This window comes from Protopterus annectens, chromosome 12.part0 (genome assembly GCF_019279795.1).
Source record: "Protopterus annectens isolate FY-2018-M chromosome 12.part0, PAN1.0, whole genome shotgun sequence".
NCBI classification, from domain to species: Eukaryota; Metazoa; Chordata; order Ceratodontiformes; family Protopteridae; genus Protopterus; species Protopterus annectens.
The window spans coordinates 956,939,394-956,961,578 of record NC_056746.1 but is presented as its reverse complement, the minus strand read 5'-3'; the positions used below and the strand labels follow the sequence as shown (position 1 = coordinate 956,961,578).

The window sequence follows — 22,185 nt, the reverse complement described above, 5'->3', positions numbered from 1 at the left end:
GGAGTTCGGATCTGTCTAAAGAGAAGGGCAAGCTACAAGCTAAGTCAGACCCGACTGTCGGTTCCGACAAGACACTCTCACCTACAGCTCCATCTGTGTTTTCGGAACCAGTAAGGTCCCACACGTGATCCAGGTCTCCTGCCTTTGAACCGGTGTGGTCTGCTCCACAGTCTCCATTATTAAAATCTGTGGCAGGCAGTCACCCATCTTCAACCCATTCCTCTCGGTCATCCAGGAGCCTCTCAGATGATGATGTGGAGGGGGTGGTGAAGAGGCTTCTTAGGAAACCAGCATTAGCTAAAATACTTTTGGGCCCATCCGAGACAGAAATGGTGCCAACAGCCCAACCAACACCTGTCTCAATTACTCCTCTGGCTCCTCTGAGTTTGGTGCCGGAGTGCATGGAAGTCATAGTGGTGGAACTGTCAGTTCCGGTAACCTCCTCCAGTCTTTTGGTTCCGACTACCGCTCTGATCTCCTTGATGCCCCTTCTATCGAGGGATCTGGGAGCCAACGCTTCCTCATCAGCTGCAAGGGGGGAGCAGCATCAGACCCTTGTTCAACCCTACTCTCCCTCTCGGAGCTTCGGCACAGGTCAGCTCGGGTCCTACATCAGTCTCTGAGCCATCGCCCTTGGTTCGGAGGAAGTTGCCTGCTTCTTCAGAGCCAGAGACTCTTTTGGGTCAGGACTGTGATGCCTTCAAGATGATGAGGAGCATGCTGTCTGCTGAGACAGCTCCACCCTCGGCTCCATTGGCTCATTTGCCTTTCGGTGTCCGCCTCTGAACCTCCCATATGCCCCAAGTGTAGGGAACCCATGCTCTAGGATACCCCATTGGGTGATCCCACCTCTTCTGGAACCTCCCCTGAGCATCCCATGGAGGAAGTCCCTCAGAAGAGGACTTGCAAGAGGAAGCATTTGGACTCCCCTGAGTTCCTGACATCCGATACAGACTTGGATGACTCAGAAGGTCCCCCACGTCCCCCTCTGATGAGATCTCTTTTTCAGACATCTTAGAAATCCTTAGACATGGGGGTGATTGGAAGTCCCTTGCATTCGGTTCCCGACCCTCCACCTCTTGGGTATCTCCTCCTTTCGACCCACTGTTACACTTAGTGAGTCGAAAGGCATAGAGCTGTCCAGACATGATGGAACCAGTTCCGCAGAGGTCCAATAAATTCATAACAGCCCCTGAAGACAGACTGTTCTTATCCAAAGGTGTTCCCATTGATCCTATGGTGGTGGCAGCAGCCACCAAGAAGGAATTAGCAGAATGTTCTTCATCTGTCCATCTGCCAAATAAAGAGTCTCATACAATGGACAGATACAAGAAGCATATGTTTTCTTCAGCGACCTTTACAGTCAGGTCGCTGAACTATTTGTCCTACTTTACAAGGCTTCAAAGGGATCTCCTTGCAATTACCTCAGCTAGAAGAGTTTCAGAATTACAGGCCTTATCTATTCGTTCCCCGTACTTGATTTTTCATAAAGATCAGGTTTCTCTCAGAACCAACCCCTCTTTCTTACCCAAGGTACGTTCTGACTACAGTTTGAATCAATCCATAGAGCTCCCTGTTTTCTTACCCAGTCATGGCAACAAGGCAGAGTATAAGCTTCATCAACTGGACGTTCATAGACAGTTACGTTTCTGTTTACACAGGACCAAGGACATTAGAAAATCTGATCAATTGTTCATATCCTTTGTGGACAATAAAAAAGGTTGTACAGTCTCAAAGGTGACTTTATCAGAGTGGCTTTCAGACACTATAAAACATGTCAACGATATGTGTAAACAAAAACTTCCAGGGAAAATTAAAGGACACTCTACAAGGGCCTTGGCTACCTCTGTTGCCTTTCAAGCCAGACTGCCTTTGGATTCGATCTGTGCGGCAGCTACATGGGCTAGTCCTCATACCTTTATCACTCATTACATAGTAGATGTGGCCTCCCGGAACAGGGCATCCTTTGGTTCCACGGTCCTGAAGATTTTTTTCCAGTGAGCCACCCAAGAATCAGGTGCTGGGGATGCTATCCCATACAGCAAGAACAAGGCGAGATATGGACAACATAGCATAAAGAAGTTATGTACTCACCATAACATTCCATGTTTGTTGGCCTTGATCTTGCCTTCCTTCTTGCATCCCACCCTCTTTCCCCCTTGCTGGAGGATCGAGAGGAATCCCTTGCTTTATTGGCTATACTGGCTGGGTTTCCTTTTTACCATAGCTTTTGGTTAGTCCTAGTCTCCTCTTCTTACTCTTGTGGAGGGGTTACACCTTTATATGTAGGTGTCATCTGATATGTAAATTAGAGTATATCTCTTGTCTATTTGTATGGTCTAGTACTGGGTTATCACAAATGAGATCTGGGTAACTACTGCTAGGCATGCTGGGATAGGGGCTACCCTCAAGCCAGTAAAAGCTCTCGAGCTATAGTATATGCTGAGTCGGAGCCGAGGGTCAGCTCCAAACCCAAACAGCAAGAAGGAAGGCGAGATCAAGGACAACAAACATGGAGCATTATGGTGAGTACATAACTTCTTTTTTTGCACTTTTCCTTTATATTTATCTTTGTATCTTTTAAATTTTTCCACCTGTGCTGAAAGTTTTAGTTTGTTATTTGCGATAGTGCATGATAGATCCTGGTATGTTCTTATAGTGCGCATTGCTTTTATCACATCCATCTTTCTTAGCATTTTTGTTGATCTATTCCCTCTTGCATAGTCTTCTAACAGTGACACTTCTTGTCTTAAATCGCGTTATAATTTTCTCTATTCAATATTTCCATGATTGTATTAGATTTCTTCCCTTCCTTTCCATCACTATCCTGAGTTCTTGTGGTAGAACTTTATCAGTTATTAATTTAACTGCACATTAATATATACTGTTTACTTCTGTTATATCGCATGGATCTCTATGAACAGTCCTAATTACTGTGTTAATTTGTTTTATCAGACTTCTGACTTTTTGGGTTTTATTAACCTTCTGCAGTCTATTTCTTTCATTGATCTTGATATATCTGTCCATGTCTATTAAATCAAGCAATTCTTCTCTTAGCTCAATTTCTTCTAAACTGAGAGCACGTCCCTTGCTTTCCAGAGGCTGCGGGCATTCTATAGAAGGTTGTATAGCATTTTCCTGTGACACATTCTCATCAGGTTCATCCTGTGCCATCCGTTGCTCTATCATATGGGAACTTACTGGCCTATCACTCCTCAACATTGACTGCATCAGAGTTTCCACAGTTTCATGTTCCTTTCCTTGCTGTCTAGCTTCAAGTGAACATTTATACTGTTTCCTGTGGAAGGCTCCAATTTATCTTCATATGGCACCTGACCAATTGCTTCCTGTTCCATCGGTTTCCCCTTAATATGGATATCTATTACTCTAGCCTGATCACTGAAAGCTTAAAAAAGGGAACGGTGATTGATCGAACTTATGTAAGTGAAAGCTTACAATCTCGAACTGTCAGAACAGCGATTTTTTTTTTTTCCTAGGGAAAAAGATCGCTGTTCCAAAACACATACACACAACACAAGCACACCAAACAAACAGCAATCCCCACACATACACCTAAAATCTGACACCTAACCCTACACTAAACTATACACACACCACTAACTATCCACTTACATTAACCCAAACCCTAACCCTAAGGTCCGTCACTATCGCACACTCACCTCACCTGCTCCCTAACCCTAACTCACCTAACCCACCCTAACCCTCATGTCCACACAATTGCACACATACCTAACCCGTGTCCTAACCCTAACTCACCTAACCCACCCTAACACTCACATCCACACAATCGCACACTTACCTGAACCCGACCCGTAACTTTCCAGCACAGCACTTAAAATACCGAAGCAACAGAAACGGACAACCGAATTCTTTCCCCTAGGAAAAAAATTTGGGTTTCTGTTGCTTCAATATTTTAAGCTTTCGCTTACATAAGTTCAATCAATCACCATTCGCTTTTTTAAGCGTTCGGTAATCTAATATAGACCTTGTTGTGGTGCTTTCTGAATTAGATTTTCTACACTGAAACCTCAGTTTCTGTTTCTTTAACTTCTTCACTACTAATCTCCTTTTCTACTTTTCCTCTTTGTCGTCTTATATTTTGTATTGTAAAGTTTTCCATGTCCGGATTCCTTTGCCTGTATTTCTCTTCAAATACCTTTTGTGCTGCTCTTTTTGTATTGGTTAGTTTTGCTTTCTCCTTTGCATAAATATTACACCATATTAAATCTCTTTTTCTTTCCCATGTCCACATTTCTTCTTCAGATGTTTCCTGATCTTCCTGTTTCTCTCTGCTTTGGGGACTAACTCCATCCTGGTGTGATGTAACCTGTGATGTTATGTTGTCCCCATCTCACCTTCATTCTTGCTGGTTGGGTACAGAACTGATCCTCGGCTCCAACTCGGCTATTTTACTATAGCTCGAGAGCTTATGCTGGCTCGAGGCTAACCCCTATCCCAACATGCCTAGCGGTAGCTACCCAGATCTCATTTGCCACTTGCAGCATTGATATTGCGACTACTGGCTCAGGCTAAGTATTTAGAGTTTTTCGTATTTTACTGTCATCTTTATCAGGTTTTTGCTAGTTTAATTACCTTGTTAGTGTCTGTCTTAGTCCTCATTTAGTCTAACAACCTTCTGACCTTCCTCTGCTGTTATTTTTGGTTGTTCTTGGCTGTTGTTTTCTTAGGCCTTGCTTTCCCCTTGAGCCCATTTAACTTAGAGGGTTCTTATCTTCTTTCCACTATCTGTTGGACTAGCCATTTAAGTTAGAGGCTCTCCTATTGGGGGAGTCACCGTTTTACTTAGAGGCTCTCCTCCTTCTTCTTTTTCCCGAAAATAAATAAAAAAAAAAAGATATCCTTGTTTGTTGGTAGTGTTTGTAGTTGTGTGTCGCTAGCCGTTACAGACTTATTTTTGCTGTTTGTGTCTTTCTAGTTATCCAGCATGTCCAAAGAGTCAAAACCCTCCGGCTTTAAGAAGTGTGACTCATGTTGCCAAAAACATGTCCCTTAGAGATGGGCACACGAGTTGTGTATACTGTTTAGGGGCTGTTAACCTGCAGGACTCATGCTCTATCTGTAATGCTTTCAGTTCTAGAGTCCTGCAGGAGAGAAAAAATAAACTTATTCTGCGTGGCCTTTTGAAGAACCCTCAGGATCCTTTGTCTCTGGTTCCTCAGCCAGCAAAAAAGTCTGACAAATCTCATAAACCATCCTTAATGGTTCCAATTTTGGAGCAATCCAAATCTGCTGTCAAATCTTGGGCTCTGTCTGTTCCCAGTGTCGGCCCCGATAAAGCTATGTCTCCAGCAGCTCTATCAGGGTCTTCAGAGCCATTCTGGGCCCATAAAAGAGCCAGGTCTCCCTCTTTGGAGCTGGTGTGCTCTGCTCCACAGTCTCCTTTGTTGCAATCTGTGCCAGGCAGTCACCGGTCCTCCTTTCACTCCTCACGGTCCTCCAGGCTTTCGGACCATGATGTGGAGAGAGTGGTTATAGGCTCCTTAAGTCACAGGCACTTGCCAAATTGCTATCGAGCCCAGCCCATAAGGAATTGGCTCCTTCAGCCTATTCAGCTTCTCTATCGGTTCCTCCTCTGACTCTCTTGAGCTCGGAGCCAGAATGCATGGACGTTATGGTGGTGGAACTGTCAGCTCCGGTTACTTCTCCTTTATCGGTTCTTACTCTCGCTCCAATCTCCTCGATGTCTCAGTCCATTGAGGTATCTGGGTGCCAAAGCTCTCTCATCAGCTCTGAAGGGGGAAGTGACAACGGACCCTTGTCCAACCTTGCTCTCCTTCTTGGAGGCTCGACGCAGGTGAAATCGGCTCCCACATCAGCCTCTGAGCCATTGCTGTCAGTTTGCAGGAGATCTCCAGGCTCTTCAGAGTCAGAGGCTCCTTCGGCTCGGGACTGTGGCACCTTCGAGGTGATGAGAAGCATGCTGTCCCCTGAGACTGCTCCACCCTTGGTTCCATCGGCTCCTTCTCCCTTGGTGCCTGTGCCTGCCTTTGACCCTCCTCCTCCCTCCAAGCATAGGGAACCTATGCCCCAGGAGACCCACCACTTCCGTAACCTCCTCCAAACATTCAGAGGAGGTCCCTCAGAAGAAAAAAATGTAAGAGGAAGCATCTGAACTCCCCTGATTCCATCACTTCAGACACAGACTTGGATGAAACGGAAGGGTCCTCATGGTGCCCCTCTGAGGATGTCTTATTTTCGGACATATTGGAAATCCTTAGACAGAGGGCTGGCTAGACGTCCCTAGCCCCTTCTGAGGATGAGTCGGTCCTGGACGCATTTGGCTCCCGACCCTCCACCTCTTGGGTGTCTCCACCTTTTGACCCACTTTTGTCTGTAGTGAATCAAAAGGCATGGTGCACTCTAGAGACCATGGAACCGGTTTCGCAGAGACCAAATAAATTTATAATGGCCCTTGAAGACAAATCCTTTCTTTCCAAAGGGGTTCCTGTTGATGCTATGGTGGTGGCAGCAGCCACTAAGAAGGAACTTGCGGAAATATCTTCATCTCTCCATCCACCGAACAAGGAGTCCTGTACGATGGATAGGTATGGGAAGTGTATGTTCTCTTCAGTGACCTTTACACTTACGTCACTGAATTACTTGTCACACTTCACGTGACTTCAGAGGGATCTCCTAAAGGAGTTGGGAGATACCCTGCAGGATCCTACAGCTGAGGGAGTTGCGAACAGGGCGGCTTCCCAGCTTGCGACTTTGACTTCAGTGGTTAACTCCTCCATGAGGCTCATTTCTTATGCGGCAGATGGAGCGAGTAGGGCAGCAGTTACCGGAGTTGCTTTGTGGAGACACTCCTGGATGCGCCTTTGTCAATTTGCATAATCCTTCAAGTCCTCCTTTACCAATACCCCTTTTTGTTGGCTCGTTCTTGTTTGGACCTCAGGTAAAAGAGACTCTCACTAGGTGTGAAAAAGATGGCAAGACTCTCTCTGCCATGGGAGTCCATTTTTCCACTCCATCTAGACCCTACCCTAAAGGTCAGAAGAGTGGAAAAATGTGGTTCTGAAAATCCCAGGGAGCTTTGCCTGACACACGTGGAGAATTTTCCCCCAGCGGCAGAGGGGGAAACAATAACGGAAGACGCTGGCCTCACAGCAAGGGGGGTCTGCAACAGCAGGGCAACAGAGATACATTCTCTGCTTGGCCCTTCCAGCACTCCTGATGGGAGGCCTGACTGTCCACCTCTGGATGCAGTCGTGGGCAGAGTATCATTGTATCCAACAGCCTGGCAAACTATTACGAAAGATGCATGGGTACTATCAATAATATCCAGGGGTTACAAAATTCCCTTTTCCCAGTTACCTGCCTCAAAAACAAAACAGTCAATCCCAGAAGTTCCACCCAGTCTTTGGGATCAAGCAAATCTAGAAGTGCAAAGCTTGCTAGAAAAAGAGCCATCCAAGAAGTCCCCTGCAGACCAAATTGAATCCTGAACTTACTCAAGGTTCTTTTTAGTTCCAAAAAAGTCAGGGGACTGGAGACCCATCTTGGATCTCAGCAAGCTAAACAAATCAGTAAAAAAAGCAAAGTTCCAGATGGTAACACTGCAGTCCATTCACCCTTTTTTGGGTCAGGATAATTGGATGTACTCCATTGATCTTCAGGATGCGTACTACCACATAAAAATTGACAGGTGATCCAGGAGATTCCTATGCTCCCAGCTGGGAGCCAGTCATTGTCAGTTCAGAGCTCTGCCCTTTGTTCTCACCATAGCCCCCAGGGTGTTCACCAAATGTATGGCAATGGTCACAGCTCACCAGAGACATCTAGAATTCCAGGTGTTTCCATATCTAGATGACTGACTCCTCACTGCTACCACTGAGCATCAACTGATCAAAGCATGGGACTACACTATTCAAACCTGTTCCCAGCTAGGCATCACCATAAACTATGAAAAGTCTGCCTTATTGTCTTGTCAGTGTATTACCTTCATAGGGACAGACTTAGATACAAAAGCCATGATAGCAAAGCTGCCTCAAGTCAGGGTGTCAACCATTCGTCAGCAAGTTTCATTCCTCATGAAAAAAAAAAGAGAGTTCAGGCAAGAGAGGTTTGGGAGTCCTGGGCTCAATGACTGCAGCAATTACTCTAGTCCCTATGGCTCATTTCCACATGAGAATTCTGCAGTGGCTTCTTTTTGCTCAGTGGTTGTTCCAGGATTTACCAATGTCACATATGACCTTGATCACGGAATCCTGCAAAAAGGACTTAGTATGGTGGCTTGTCTCCCAGGTGACTCTGGGCAGACCCTTTCTAGACCCCCATCCAGTAGCCACAGTGACCACGAACACCTCGCAGATAGGGTGGGGGGCATTATCTGGGACAGACTGTCCAAGGAGTGTGGCAGCCACATGAGTACCACTTGCATATCAGTGTTCTAGAGATGAGAGCAGTGTTTCTGGCATTGCAAGCACTTCAAGACTCTCTACCTACTGGAACTATTGCAGTTCAGATAGACAATATGTCAGTCATATGGTACATCAACAAACAAGACGGGACCAGGTCTTACCCCTTGTGTTGGGAGGCCCTTCGAGTATGGCAATGGGTGATGTCTTCCCAAAATTTTCTGATTGCGACACACATTCCTGGAAAATCCAACGTGATAGCAGACAGGCTCAGCAGGGCCTCATGCATCACGAGTGGTCCCTGAAGCAAGAAGTTGCGGACTTGATTTTTCACAAATGGGGACAGCCATGCTGGAATCTTTTTGCCACTCCCCTCAACAACAAATGCAGCAGCTATTTCACCTTAGTCCCCCCACTGGGACAGTCACCCAGGGATGCGCTTGTCCATGATTGGCCTCCGGGACTACTTTATGCCTTTCCACCTTTTCCTTTAATCCCCAAGGTACTTAAGAAAGCAAAGTCGCTGGGTTGCAAGCTCATCCTCGTTGCTCCTTACTGACCTCATCAGATATGGTTCCCATTTCTTTGCCATCATCTATAAGTGGAGCCTTGGATCCTGGACCCAGTTTTGGACCTATTGATGCATCAGTCGGGCATGCTCCACCCCTCCTTCCAAACTCTCAACCTGACAGCTTGGTTTCTCCACTTCCAGTCTTGGCCAGTCTCCCCAATATTTTCCCGGCAGTACAGCACATCCTCACAAGCCCACTAGCAGAAAGATTTACGCTGGCAAGTGGAAGAGGTCCTCTTTTTGGGCAAAGAATAATGACATTAATCCCTTCACTGCTCCTTTTTCCAAGATTCTTGATTTCCTGGCCGAAACATTCGAACAAGGGGCAGCTGCAGCTACCATTAGTGTCCAAATGGCTGCCATCTCCAATTTTCATGTGGGAGAGTTAGGCTGTAATATCATGTCCCATAAGCTGTGCAAAGCATTCTTACGAGGTGCAACCCTTTTACAGTCCTCGGTAAGGGAAGCCCTGCCCCCGGGGCTTAAACTTTGTTTTAGTCTTTATGGGTCTTCCACCCTTTGAACCAGCATCATCTTGTCCCCTGAAATTTCTGTCTTGGAAAGCCTTCTTCTTGATTGCCATCACCTCAGCTAGATGGGTTTCAGAATTACATGCTTTTTCTATTCGCCCGCCATATCTCATCTTCCGCAAAGATAAAGTTTCTCTCAGAACCAATCCTTCCTTCTTGCCAAAAGTGTGTTCAGAGTATAATTTAAATCAGTCCATCAAACTTCCTGTATTCTTCCTCAATTATTGCAACAAGGCAGAGTATAGACTCCACCAATTGGATGTTCATAGAAAATTATGCTTTTATTTACACAGGACCAAGGACTTTAGAAAATCAGATCAATTGTCTGCATCCTTTGCTGACAATAAACAAGATTCTTTAGTTTCAAAAGTGACCTTATCAAAGTGGCTGTCAGATACAATTATCTCTACTTATGATTTGCGGAACAAGAAGCTTCCGGGGAAAGCCAGAGGACACTCAACCAGGGCCTTGACTACCTCTGTTGCATTCCAAGCCAAATTGCCTTTAGATTCAATCTGTGCAGCAGCAACATGGGCAAATCCTCATACCTTTATCACTCATTACAAGTAGATGTGGTCTCCCAGATCAGGGCATCCTTTGGTTCCACTGTCCTGAAGAGTTTATTCCGGTGAGCCACCCAAGAATCAGGTGCTGGGGACGCGGTCCCAACCACCAAGAATGAAGGTGAGATGGGGACAACATAACATAAAGAAGTTATGTACCTACCATAACACTCCATGTTTGTTCTCCTTCATCTTGCCTTCCTTCTTGCATCCCCCCTCCTTCCCTCTTCCTGGAAGATCGAAAGGAATTCCTTCATTGGTTACACTGGCTAAATTTTCTGTTGACATGCCAGGTTAGTTGACCATGCCTTGTTTTTCCTTTTTCCTTCCTAACCTTTGAATGTGTAAGAGCTTAGTAAAATTTGCAATTTACTATGATTGTCTAGTGTGGGCTATCACAAACGAGATCTGGGTAGCTACCGCTAGGCATGTTGGGTTTGGGGTTAGCCTTGAGCCAGTATAAGCTCTCGAGCTATAGTAAAATGGCCGAGTCGGAGCCGAAGATCGGCTCCGTACCCATCCAGCAAGAAGGAAGGCAAGATGAAGGACAACAAACATGGAACATTATGGTAGGTACATAACTTCTTTTTAGACCTTTTCCATCAAATCCTTCACTTTGCAAACACTTCATAACTTCAAATTCTATTTTTTAACTTCTGCTTTACTTATCTTCTTTTCTACATTCCATCTTTGTGATATTATTTTTTTTATTGTGAAATTTTCCATATCCAGATGCCTTTACCTGTATTTCTCTTCAAATATCTTTGAGGTTACCTTTTTTACATTGATTAATTTGGCTTTCTCCTTTGCATAAATATTGCACTATATCAAATCTCTCTTTCTTTCCCATGTCCATATTTCTTTTTTATACTTTTCAAATATCTCTTGGTTTTGTTGTTTATATTTTCACACTTTTTCAGATGCTTCTTTTTCCAAACATATTGAGGTTTCTTGATCTATATACTGTTTTTCAAAAATCTGTTGTATTAATGAACACAAATTTTCATTTGAAGCTTCTGACAGTTGTTCTTGCGGAAGTATTTTTCTTTCCTCTAATTTGTCTCTTAATCATTTTGTATATCGTGTGTCTGGAAATTCTAGGCTTTCTGCATAATAGTAACAATACATAATTTCTTTCTTATCCTTTATAGTCCACTTTATCGTCTTTATGACTCTTCTTTGGCTTATAAGTTTTTGTGATTTTTGTGGACTGCTACTTCCTTCTACAACAGGGGGGGGGGGTCATCCTCCCCCTTGGCCTGGCCTGGCCCCATTGTAGGAATGTTTCCGTATTTTGAGGATTCTACACTGTCATCTTTTCCAGTCCTAGCACCAGTGCGCCTACCAGGATTAGGCATTTTTTTTATCCTGGGTCTTGTGCACCCAGCTATCTTTTTTAGTTTTTTAGTTTTTGACCTACTTCTGTCGGTGATGTATGCTATATAAATACAGTCTATATATCAGTGTCACCTTGGTGGGATTTTGTGAAAACAGGGTCCACCTTGTGAAGGTACTCACCAAGACTTGAGGATGAATTCTGTTTCAGCACTACTACTCTCCTGTGCTTGCTGATTTTCATCTCTCCATTCGGACCTCGATGGTGCAATTGGATATCATTATTCTCTGACCTTCTTTATTGCTCTCTAAGGTATTAAACTGCCCTTATTTGGTATTCTCTTTATTATAACTGCAAGCAAGATCTGGGGAACTTTCCCAGTGTATGCTGGGATAGGGTTTAGCCATGAGCTAGTGGAAGACCACAAGCTTGTATACAAGGCCGAATCAGATCTGAGGATCAGATCTGAACCCATCCTGGTAAGAAAGAAGGTGAAGATAGATAGCACACATGGAACATTATGGTGAGTGCATAACTTCTTTTTACAAACTCTAGGATCAGTGGCAGCCACCATTGCTTTAGTTGCCCTTGCAAGATTTCACATGCGAATCCTACAATGGCTCTTCTCATCACAATGGTCTTTACTGAATCAGCCAATGTCTCATCAGATAGTGATCACCAATATATGCAAGAAAGACCTGAATTTGTGGCTTCAATTCAATTAAATTTTGTCAGGCCAACACTTTGTCCCTCCTCAACTCCAAGCCATAGTGACTATGGACCCGTCCCAAATGGGGTGAAGGGGCATTATCTGGCAAAGACAGTCCAAAAGAACTATTGCAATCCAAACAGACAGCATGTCAGTTGTTTGGTACATCAACAAGCAAGGGGGAACTATGTCTTACCCTCTTTGTTGAGAAGCACTCAGGGTATGGCAATGGGCAATTTCATCCGACTGCTTTCTAATTGCAATGCACATTCTGGGGAGCTCCAATGTGATTGCAGACAAATTGAGCAGGAGCATCCTAATGCCTCATGAGTGGTCTCTCAGTCCTTTGGTGATGGAAAGGATATTCTGCCAAGGGGGCCAGCCCTGCTGCGATCTCTTTGAATCCCCCCTAAACAAGTCCAGCAGCTACTTTGCCCTATTTCCCCTGCTGGGGAAGTCACTGAGAGATGCTGTCCTTCACAATTGGCCTTCTGGTCTGCTGTATCCTTTCCACTGATACCTCTCATTTCCTAGTTTCTGAAGAAAGCTAGCAGGTTGAAGAACAGAATAATTCTCATTGCCCCATTCTGGCCTCGATAGTTATGGTTTCCCTTTCTTTGGCCTCACCTAATTCAGAAACCTTGGACTCTCAACCCAGCTCCAGACCTGTTGTCCCATCCAGAGGGGACTCATTCATCCAAATCTTCAAAATCTCTAACTAACTGCATGCCTCCTCCTGTTCCAGTGGTTGTCAGGCATACTAGTCTCACTGCCACAGTTCAACAAATTGTTCTAGTCTCCCATAAACCTTTGACTAGAAGGTTATACAACAGCAAGTGGAAAAATTTTCAAAATGGGCTACAGAGAATAACATTGACCAATATCCTGCACCATTTGATAAGGTCTTAGAATTCTTAGCATTACTTTTCAATGCAGGAACGTCCTCCTCGACTGTATAAATACATCTAGCTGCAGTTTCCAACTTTTATAATGGTTTAAATGATGTAGCTCTAATGTCCCACAAACTTTGTAAAGCTTTTCTGAAAGGAACCTTAATGCTCAGACCTCCATATAAGAATCCTTCCACACACTGGGACTTGAATTTGGTACTACAATTCATAATTTATTCTCCATTTGAGACATCTGCAAATTGCAATTTGAAGTATTTATCTTGGAACACCTTATTTTTGATTGCTATTAATTCTGTTAGGAGAATATCAGAACTACTATTATCCTGCAAACCTTCTTACCTAACCTTCCATAAACACAGGGTGTCCTTGAGAACCAATCCATCCTTTCTACCAAAAATAGTTTCTGAGACTAATATCAACCAGATGATACAACTTCCCATATTTTTTCCCAAATTTTCAAATAGAGGTGAATATTGTCTACATTTGCTAGATGTTCACAGACAATTACATTTTTACTTTCACAGAACAAAAGAATTCAGAAAATCCGACCAGTTGTTTGTTTCTTTTCCTATTACTCTGGGGGGCAAACCAGTATCTAAAGTTACCCTGGCTAAATGGCTTAAGGATTGTATAACCTTCATTTATAATAAAAGGAAAGTGCAACTACCAGGCCCTGTAAAGGCACATTTTACAAGAGCAATAGCCACTTCTGCAATTTTTCATTCTAGAACTCCTGTAGACGATATCTGTGCAGCGGCTACTTGGGTGTCCCCGCATACCTTTATTACTCATTACAAGCTGGACGTGGTCTCTAGAGGATGAGCATCATTTGGTTCAGTGGTGCTCAGGAATATACTTTTGTGAGACCTCCCAAGATTTAGGTAGCTGGGGACTCTGTCCTACAGTCAAGTATTAAGTGAAGATTGACAACATCAGATAAAGAAGTTATGTCTTACCATGATGTTCCATCTGTGTTGTCGATCTTCACTTATCCTTGACATTCCCACCCTTCTTCCTCCTGCCTTTCAGGTTTCTTGGTGGAATGGATCTATCCCAATAGATTGGATTTCCTTTTAAGAATAGATATAGTCTTTGGTCTGTTATTTCCTGTCTGTCACTATTTTTTGCAAACTCAATCTGAGATAATCCTGAGAGGAGCATTATCGGTAAAGCTGAACTTGAGAGTTTTTTGAAGGCATGAGCTGGAATGGCAGCCGATTCAGTTGATGAGTAACAGAAAATAATCCACAGTCAAGGATAAGTGAAGACTGACATCATAGCTGGAACGTTATGGTAAGACATAACTTCTTTTTCCATTGGACAGATATTTGCGGATTCCACTGTAGACCCTGTCTGTTCAGTGGTCTATTCTGCAACTGCCCTTATACACTCCAGTCAGGATTAGACAAGTTTGCAAGAAACATCTTTGGTGGATCCATTCAAACAAAAATTCTCAATATCATTTTACCTCTACCAGTCGCCACAGTAACCATGGATGCCACACATCTGTGGTGGGGTGGCATTTATTGGGAAGGACAGTCCAAAGTATGTAGTCTCCTAAAGAGGCCAGTTTGCATATCAATGTCCTGGAGTTGAGAGCCATCCATCTAACATTGCAGTTCTTTCAAGATGCTCTCCTCCAGGACAATTGTAATCCAATCAGACAATATGTATGTGGTCTAAAATGTAAACAAACAAGGGGGGGTGGCAGGTCTCATCCTATTTGTTGTGAGGCAGTGAAAGTGCTGCAGTGGTTGATCTCTTCTGGTTGCTTTCTCAATGCAGTGCATATACTGGGGAAATTCAAAGTGCTTGCAGACAAACTAAGCAGGTCTGTTCTGATGCCTTATGAGTCAAAGTGGCAGAAAGAATTTTCCATTGATGGGATCAGCCATATTGCAATATCTTTGCTTCCCTCTTCAACAACAAGAGCAGCAGGTTCTTTGTCCTGATCCCCCCACTGGGGAAGTCGCCAAGAGATTCTGTAGTTTGCAATTGGCGCACCAGTCTCCTTTATGCTTATCCACCTTTACCTCTACTTCCCAAATTTCTACAGCTTTTCCATTGAAAAGCACAGTACTCATTGCTCCCTTTTGGTATCATTATATCTGTTTTCCCTTTCTGTGGCTTTATCTTCCCTATCTGCCCTGACCTCCTGTCTCATCAAAGGAGGATGACTCACCTGGACATAACAGGCTTCAAGCTGACTGCATGGTTTCTCCAATTCCAGTGATGGCTAGATAGCCCAGGCTTTCCTTCCAGGTCCAACATATCCTCATGTCATGTCAAAAAGCTTCTACTAAAAAGGTTTACAAAAGTAAATGAAAGATATTTTCTATTTGGCCCATCCAGAAAGATCTAAATTCCCTTTCTGCTCTGATCTCTGCAATCATAGACTTTATAGCATCTGTCTTCAAACAGAGGGCTAGCTTCTCTACTATCAATGTCCAGCTGGCCACAATTTCTAATTTTCATTCCAGCAAAAATCATATTTACTTGGCTTCTTCTAAATTGTGCAAAACCTTTTTGAAAGGCATCCTTTTACGTAGGTCCTCAGGCAAGGACCCTACCCCTCCATGGGACGTAACTATCTTACCTCAGATTTGACTCAAAGTCCATTTGAACCTTCCGCCAAACCAGACATAAACTTTTATCCAGGAAGACCTTTTTCCTAGTTGCCATTACATCTGTTGGGTATCTGAGCTCCAGGCCCTTTCTTCCAAGCCTCCATACCTGATCATTCATTATGATAGGGTGTCTTTACATACTAACCCATCTTTTTTACCTAAGGTGGCTTCTGAGTCTAACATTAATCAGGTCATTAACCACTATTTTTTTTCACCAAACTTTTCCAGTAAACGTGAATATATACTGCATCTTTTGGACATATACAGGCAACTTCATTTTTATCTTCATTGAACCAAAGATTTCAGAAAATCTGACCAAGTGTTTTTCTCCTTTTCTCATAACAGATAGGGAATGACAGTTTCCAAAGAGACTTTAGCCAAATGGTTGCCTGATTATATATCCTTTGTTTATAAACAGAGAGGTTTGTCTTTGCCTAAGCCGTCAAGAGCACATTCAACAATGACCTCTTCAGCTTTTTGGTCAAAAGCTTTAATAGATGACATTTGTGCAACTACAACTTAGTCCAGTGTTCATACTTTTATTGCTTATTACAAATTGGGTTTGAATTGTAGGAAAAGAGCTGCTTTTGGCTACGCAGTACGCTAGAATATACTTCCACAAGGATCATCTAGCTGGGGACTCTGTCTCATCAGTTGAATGACTATGACAACATCAGATATAAAAATGATTTGCTCCCCATAATGATACATCTGTGTTGTCCATTTTCATTCTTCCTCAACTTCCTACCCTCCAAACCCCCTTCCTTTTCTTCCCGGAGGACACATAAAGGATTTTTCTTGAGAACCCATTGTTTTTTGCTTGAGCTCCACGCTTTTCTCTGCTGGTTCTTAACAATTGATTCTGTGTAGAACAAACTACTGTTTCTGGGGTCAACAAACTCAATCTAAGGAATGTTAGGTTGGTGGGGCATTATGGGTAATGAAGGAGCTTGAGAATTGGATCTGTGAATCTAGTGAAAACAAACAGCCGAGATGGATCCTAGCTTGGATCCGAGATCCATCACTTGAGGAAGAATGAAAGTGGACAACACAGATGCATCGTTATGGTGAGTACATAACTTTTATTTTTAGCAATACATTTCAGAGCTCCCATTGATGATAGTTACAGGCAAATAGAGCATTATCCTATTAGTCTGGAATGAGAGAATTATTGAGCACTTTCATTTTTCCCTCATGAGGGTGCCACAGAGGGAAAATGGAAGGGTTATCAGAAATTCCCCTAAGGAGTGGTTTAGTTTGAATGTACATTACTATGATCAATGATAAATGAATAGAAGCGTTTTAAAACAGTATATTCTGTCAACATTTTAGTTAACTGACATTTTTATTTTTATAGCAAGAAGAGGAACTGTTCAGAGTACGCAAGGGACTACATATGCTGTTTGTCTCTGAAACTACAAAATTTTGAGATAAGGCTCCTAACAGAATGGCACCACTAATATTTCACTTCAAAGTCTAAAGGTGGATGGCAGCTGTTATTCATTACATCCAATGAAGTAATGCAACTTACATAAACAACTATAAGGGAAACTGTACTATATCATCTCAGAAGTCATAAATCTTATTACATAACTCTTAACTGAACCATCACCACTGTAGTCTTGTATTACTCTAAATGTAAAGCATAAACACGTCTGACCAATGCTATAATTATTATTTTTAAAAGTTTAACATTACATCTTATTATAAAAACAAAACACCTTTAAATGTGACATGCTTAAATAAAAATGCAGTACTTATAAACAATAAAGCAAGTATTGACATTACATTTTGTTATTATAAATACAAAACACCTTTATATCTGACACGCTTATGCAGTATTTGTAAACAATAAAGCAAGTAAAGCTAATTATCTGTGCCACTGGTATGCTTATTGTTATACTTATTTAATATTTGCTTAGTTTGTAGTGTGACTGTGTAAGTTATCATTCATCAAATTGTCTTCTAGTGTAACTAAGCAATCAAAATTGTGTTTTTTTTCTGAAAGATAATTGTTTCATGTCCTCCAGTTTAGAATGCTGTTAAATGAATAGCCATAGATGACACAGTAGTACAAGATAATATGGCTTTTTCATAGAGCTTGATTCTTCTGATTAGTCTGAGATGAGGTGCCTTTTTTTGTGGAGTCTGCAAATTTTGTCAGATCTGTGTGGGTTTTCATCCTGCTCTTTGATATTTTCAAATCCCATAGCCACACTACTAGATAAACTGGTGAGCCTCTAAATTACCCATAGATTTTTGTGTGTGTGTGTGTGTGTCACAGGCATCGTGTCCTGAAATGGTTCACTGCCTTATGTTGCTTGCTTGCGGGGATAGTCTCTAGTTCCTTCACATGCATATTAGGATCAAGTGGGTATCAAAGAAGGAAGAAAAGAGAGAAAGAATAAATGATGGCTTTAGTCTCTTGAACTCCTACACCCTATCCCAACTATATATATTTTTTTCTGAAGTATCATGCACTTGGAATTGTTATACTTAATAAGGGGGATGCAGGGAGGTGGAAGCTGAGGTGGCTGTCTCCTCTCTGTCAGAGCAACAATGTTATTAAATCCAGCTGGGATTAACATGCAAATGTTAACGCTGTCAGCCTTCAGAACAACCAGTTTCATCCTGTTAGTCGTAGCTGTTTGTTTAAGCTGCAATAGATAACTTTGTTTCATATTTTTCCATTTTTGTGTACTGTTCTGTAATATAAACTGTCTTGTTTCAGTTTATTGCTTTAGTAGGCTTAGTTTTACTTTAACTAGCTTAAAACATAATTCCTGGGAATCAGAAAAATGTCTTACACAGTCGAGCAAAGACAACCACAGAGATGACAAGGTGTATGATGCGGCTCAAACAAAATTATCAATTAACTAACAGGAATCTAGCAGCACAAGCTGTGACTGTTTAAGAAACCCACACACAAAAATGACAGGCTTGTAGGCGAGAGAGTGATTCCTACAATTGTGGCCAAGAATATCATGAAGACAACTAGCAAGAAAGTAGCATGTATGCACCAAAGCATCTGCACATGTGCTATATTGTGAAGCTAAAATAGCAGCTGGAAGCCACAGTAAGTAGCTCCTGGCATTGGTTATGTATGTATTCAAAAGATATGAAGCTAGCAAGTACGACTGGTACCCGGCAACCAAGCTTGTATGACCGATGTAAAGAAAACAAGCCAGCACCACGAGTGGATCAAAAAGTAGTTTTAATGGACTGAAACTAGACCGGTTTCAGCTCTTAGCTTTCCTCAGTAGTTAGTTACAATCATAGAATCAAGTGCTCCATATATACCTTTCAAGGAAGGAATGACATCACTTCCTGTCATGAAAAAATTGTTAAAGTGAAAAATTATAAAATGCAAAACATGCAATAACACAATAAATTGCAGAAAGACTTGTCCACCATAGTATATGCCAAAAAATGGTAATGGTCATAAAACATTATAAGCAATGAACAAAATACATCCTTAGTATCAAGATGAAACTGCTATATAGAGAAAAGAGGATGGAAGTAATAGATTAACACAACTGACATTAGATCACATTTTGTCATAAAGTTCTGGTGAGAAAAACCCACTAAGTTAGACTATCCATCATTATTCTGTATTATTAATAATGAAATAGTAAAACAATGAATCACATTTTATCATTAAGTCCTGGCGAGAAAAGCCCACCAAGTTTGACTATCCATCATTATTCTGTATTATTAATAATGAAATAGTAAAACAATGAATCACATTTTATCATTAAGTCCTGGCAAGAAAAGGTAACCAAGTTTGACTATCCATCTTTTCTCTTTGTTGTTTAGAATGTCATGCCATCCTGTTTTGAAAGCCCGATTTCCAATGATATGATCAATAATGCAGAATGAGAATTTGGCCGTGGGGTGCTTGATGGTGTGTCTGTATAGTGCATTTGTTATTCTACAATTTCTGATATCCCCCAAATGTTCTGATATCCTAATGCGAAATTGTCTTGATGTCTGAGCCAGTCACTACCAGTTCAGGGTCCTTCTCTTTAGTCTCACCACAGCCCCCAGGGTGTTCACCAAAGTATTAGCAGTGGTTGCGGACCACCTGAGGCTTCAGGGGGTGCAGGTCTTTCCGTACCTGGACGACTGGCTTCTTATCACCCCAACAAGGCATCTACTATCCTTGGCGCGAGACTCCTTTCTTCATCTAGCTCCCCGCCTGGGCATCACGATAAACATAGCAAAATCCAACCTGGCCCCTACTCAGTTGATAGATTTTATAGGTGCCAGGTTAGACACAAGGGAGTTAAGAGCCTTTCTCACAGCCGACAGAGTTCAGAATTTGTGACTCCAGGTGCGGGCCATCCTCCACCCCAGCTCAGTTCCGGCGGAATTGGTCCTGAGGGCTCTAGGGTCCATGGCGGCAGCGATATCTCTTCTTCCACTCACCAGGTTCAACATGCGGGTCCTTCAGTGGACACTTCAAGTTCAGTGGTCTTACCTTGCTCTACCTCTGCATCATCCCATTGCGATCAGCAAGGCTTGCAAGCGGTCTCTCTTGTGGTGGCTCCATTCACAGGATCTCCACGGAGGCTGCCCCTTTTGTGCTTCTCCCCCTCTCGCCACGGTGACCACGGACGCCTCCCGCCTCGGGTGGGGGGAGCATTTTGCAGGCCGGACGGTCCAAGGCATGTGGAACAACTCAGAGACCTCCCTACATATCAATGTTCTAGAGAAGAGCAGTGCTCTTGGCGTTGCGAGCACTTCAGGCCTTTCTTCCCCTGGGAACAATTGCGATTCAGTCAGACAACATGTCGGTGGTCTGGTACATCAACAAACAGGGGGGAACCAGGTCTTATCCTTTATGTCGAGAAGCCATGAGAGTGTGGGAATGGGCGATCTCCACCAACTGCTTCCTCATCGCAATGCATATTCCAGGTCGGTCCAACATCCTTGCGGATAAGCTCAGCCACACCATTCTCTCCCCATACGAGTGGTCTCTCAATGCTCAAGTAGCGAAACGTATCTTCGCACAGTGGGGAACTCCTTGTTGCGATCTCTTTGCGTCTCCCTTAAACACCAAGTGCGACAGTTTTTTCGCTCTAATCCCTCCTCCAGGGGATTCCCCGAGAGACGCTCTGGTGCATGCTTGGCCTCCCGGTCTTCTTTACGCTTACCCCCCTTTGCCTCTGATGCTCCAGGTTCTTCAGAAAGCCTCTCGGTTGGGGTGCAGAATGATCCTCATTGCCCCATTCTGGCCTCGACAGATCTGGTTCCCTTACCTAAGGTCTCACTCAGTGAATCCACCTTGGATTCTAGATCCCATCCTGGATCTGATATCACACCCATCGAACCTACCAACTCCGAATCTGGACAACCTGAAGCTAACTGCTTGGCTGCTCCAGTTCCACTCCTAATTAGGACTCCCGGTATCTCGTCCCCCGTTAAGGCCATCCTGGTAGCGGCTCATAAACCATCTACCAGAAGAGTTTACCACAGTAAATGGAAATGATTCTCCATTTGGGCGGAGCGGCAGGGTCTAGATCCCTTCACAGTTCCCCTTCCTCTGGTGCTAGACTTCCTAACCACTCTTTTTAATGATGGTGCCAGTAGTTCCACGGTCAAGGTGCAACTTGCGGCCATTTCTCACTATCATGTTGGTCATGACGCTGGACTGCTTATGTCCGCCAAATTATGTAAAATCTTCCTAAAAGGCACCCTTCTCCTTAGACCCCCTGTCAGGCAGGCGGTTCCACCATGGGATCTTTCTTTGGTTCTTCAGGCCTTGACCGCTCCCCCCTTCGAGCCTGCGGCCACGGTAGATCTTAAATTCTTTTCCCTCAAGACTGCTTTTTTAGTAGCCATTACTTCGGCCAAAAGAGTTTCGGAACTTCAAGCCTTATCCATGAAGCCTCCTTACTTGGTCTTCCATCCGGACCGCGTATACCTCAGGACCAATCCCTCCTTTCTTCCTAAGGTAGCTTCAGAAGCAAACATTAATCAGTCCATTAACCTCCCTGTTTTCTTTCCTAAATATCAGAACAAGGGTGAATACAAGCTGCATTCCTTGGATGTTCACAGGCAGCTTTGTTTTTATCTTAACAGGACAGCTGGTCATAGGCAATCTGACCAGTTGTTCATTTCCTTTGCCAAATTCAATCTGGGTAAGCCAATTTCCAAAGTCTCCTTGTCATGCTGGATTTCGCAGTGTATTCTTTTAGCTTACCAAGCTTCTGGGAGGCCCGCACCGGAGGGAGTCCATGCCCATTCGACCCGGTCAGTTTCTACCTCAGCGGCCTTTAAAGCTAGGATTCCTCTGGATGACATTTGTTCAGCAGCCACTTGGGCTTCATCTCAATACCTTTATCTCTCATTACAAGCTGGATATCACATCTAGAGGTAAAGTATCCTTTGGCTCCGCGGTGCTCCGGAATATCCTTCCATGACGGCCACCCAAGATTCAGGTAGCTGGGGACTCTGTCCCATAGGTTGCAGACAAATGAATCTCCTACTTCAGATTTAGAAGTTATGTACTTACCATAACGTTCCATCTAAGT

General features: G+C 43.3%; 1 protein-coding gene across 1 annotated transcript in view; it reads left to right on the top strand.

The window, feature by feature from the left end:
• Window positions 1–17,519, top strand: part of SYCP2 (synaptonemal complex protein 2) — a 2,578,701-nt gene extending 2,561,182 nt beyond the window's left edge. Inside the window, exon 17 of the mRNA XM_044088976.1 lies at window positions 17,007–17,519. Within this exon, the coding sequence (XP_043944911.1) occupies window positions 17,007–17,078 (72 nt within the window). The 3' untranslated portion in view covers window positions 17,079–17,519. The remainder of the gene's footprint in view (window positions 1–17,006) is intronic.
• The last annotated feature ends 4,666 nt before the right edge of the window (window positions 17,520–22,185 follow it).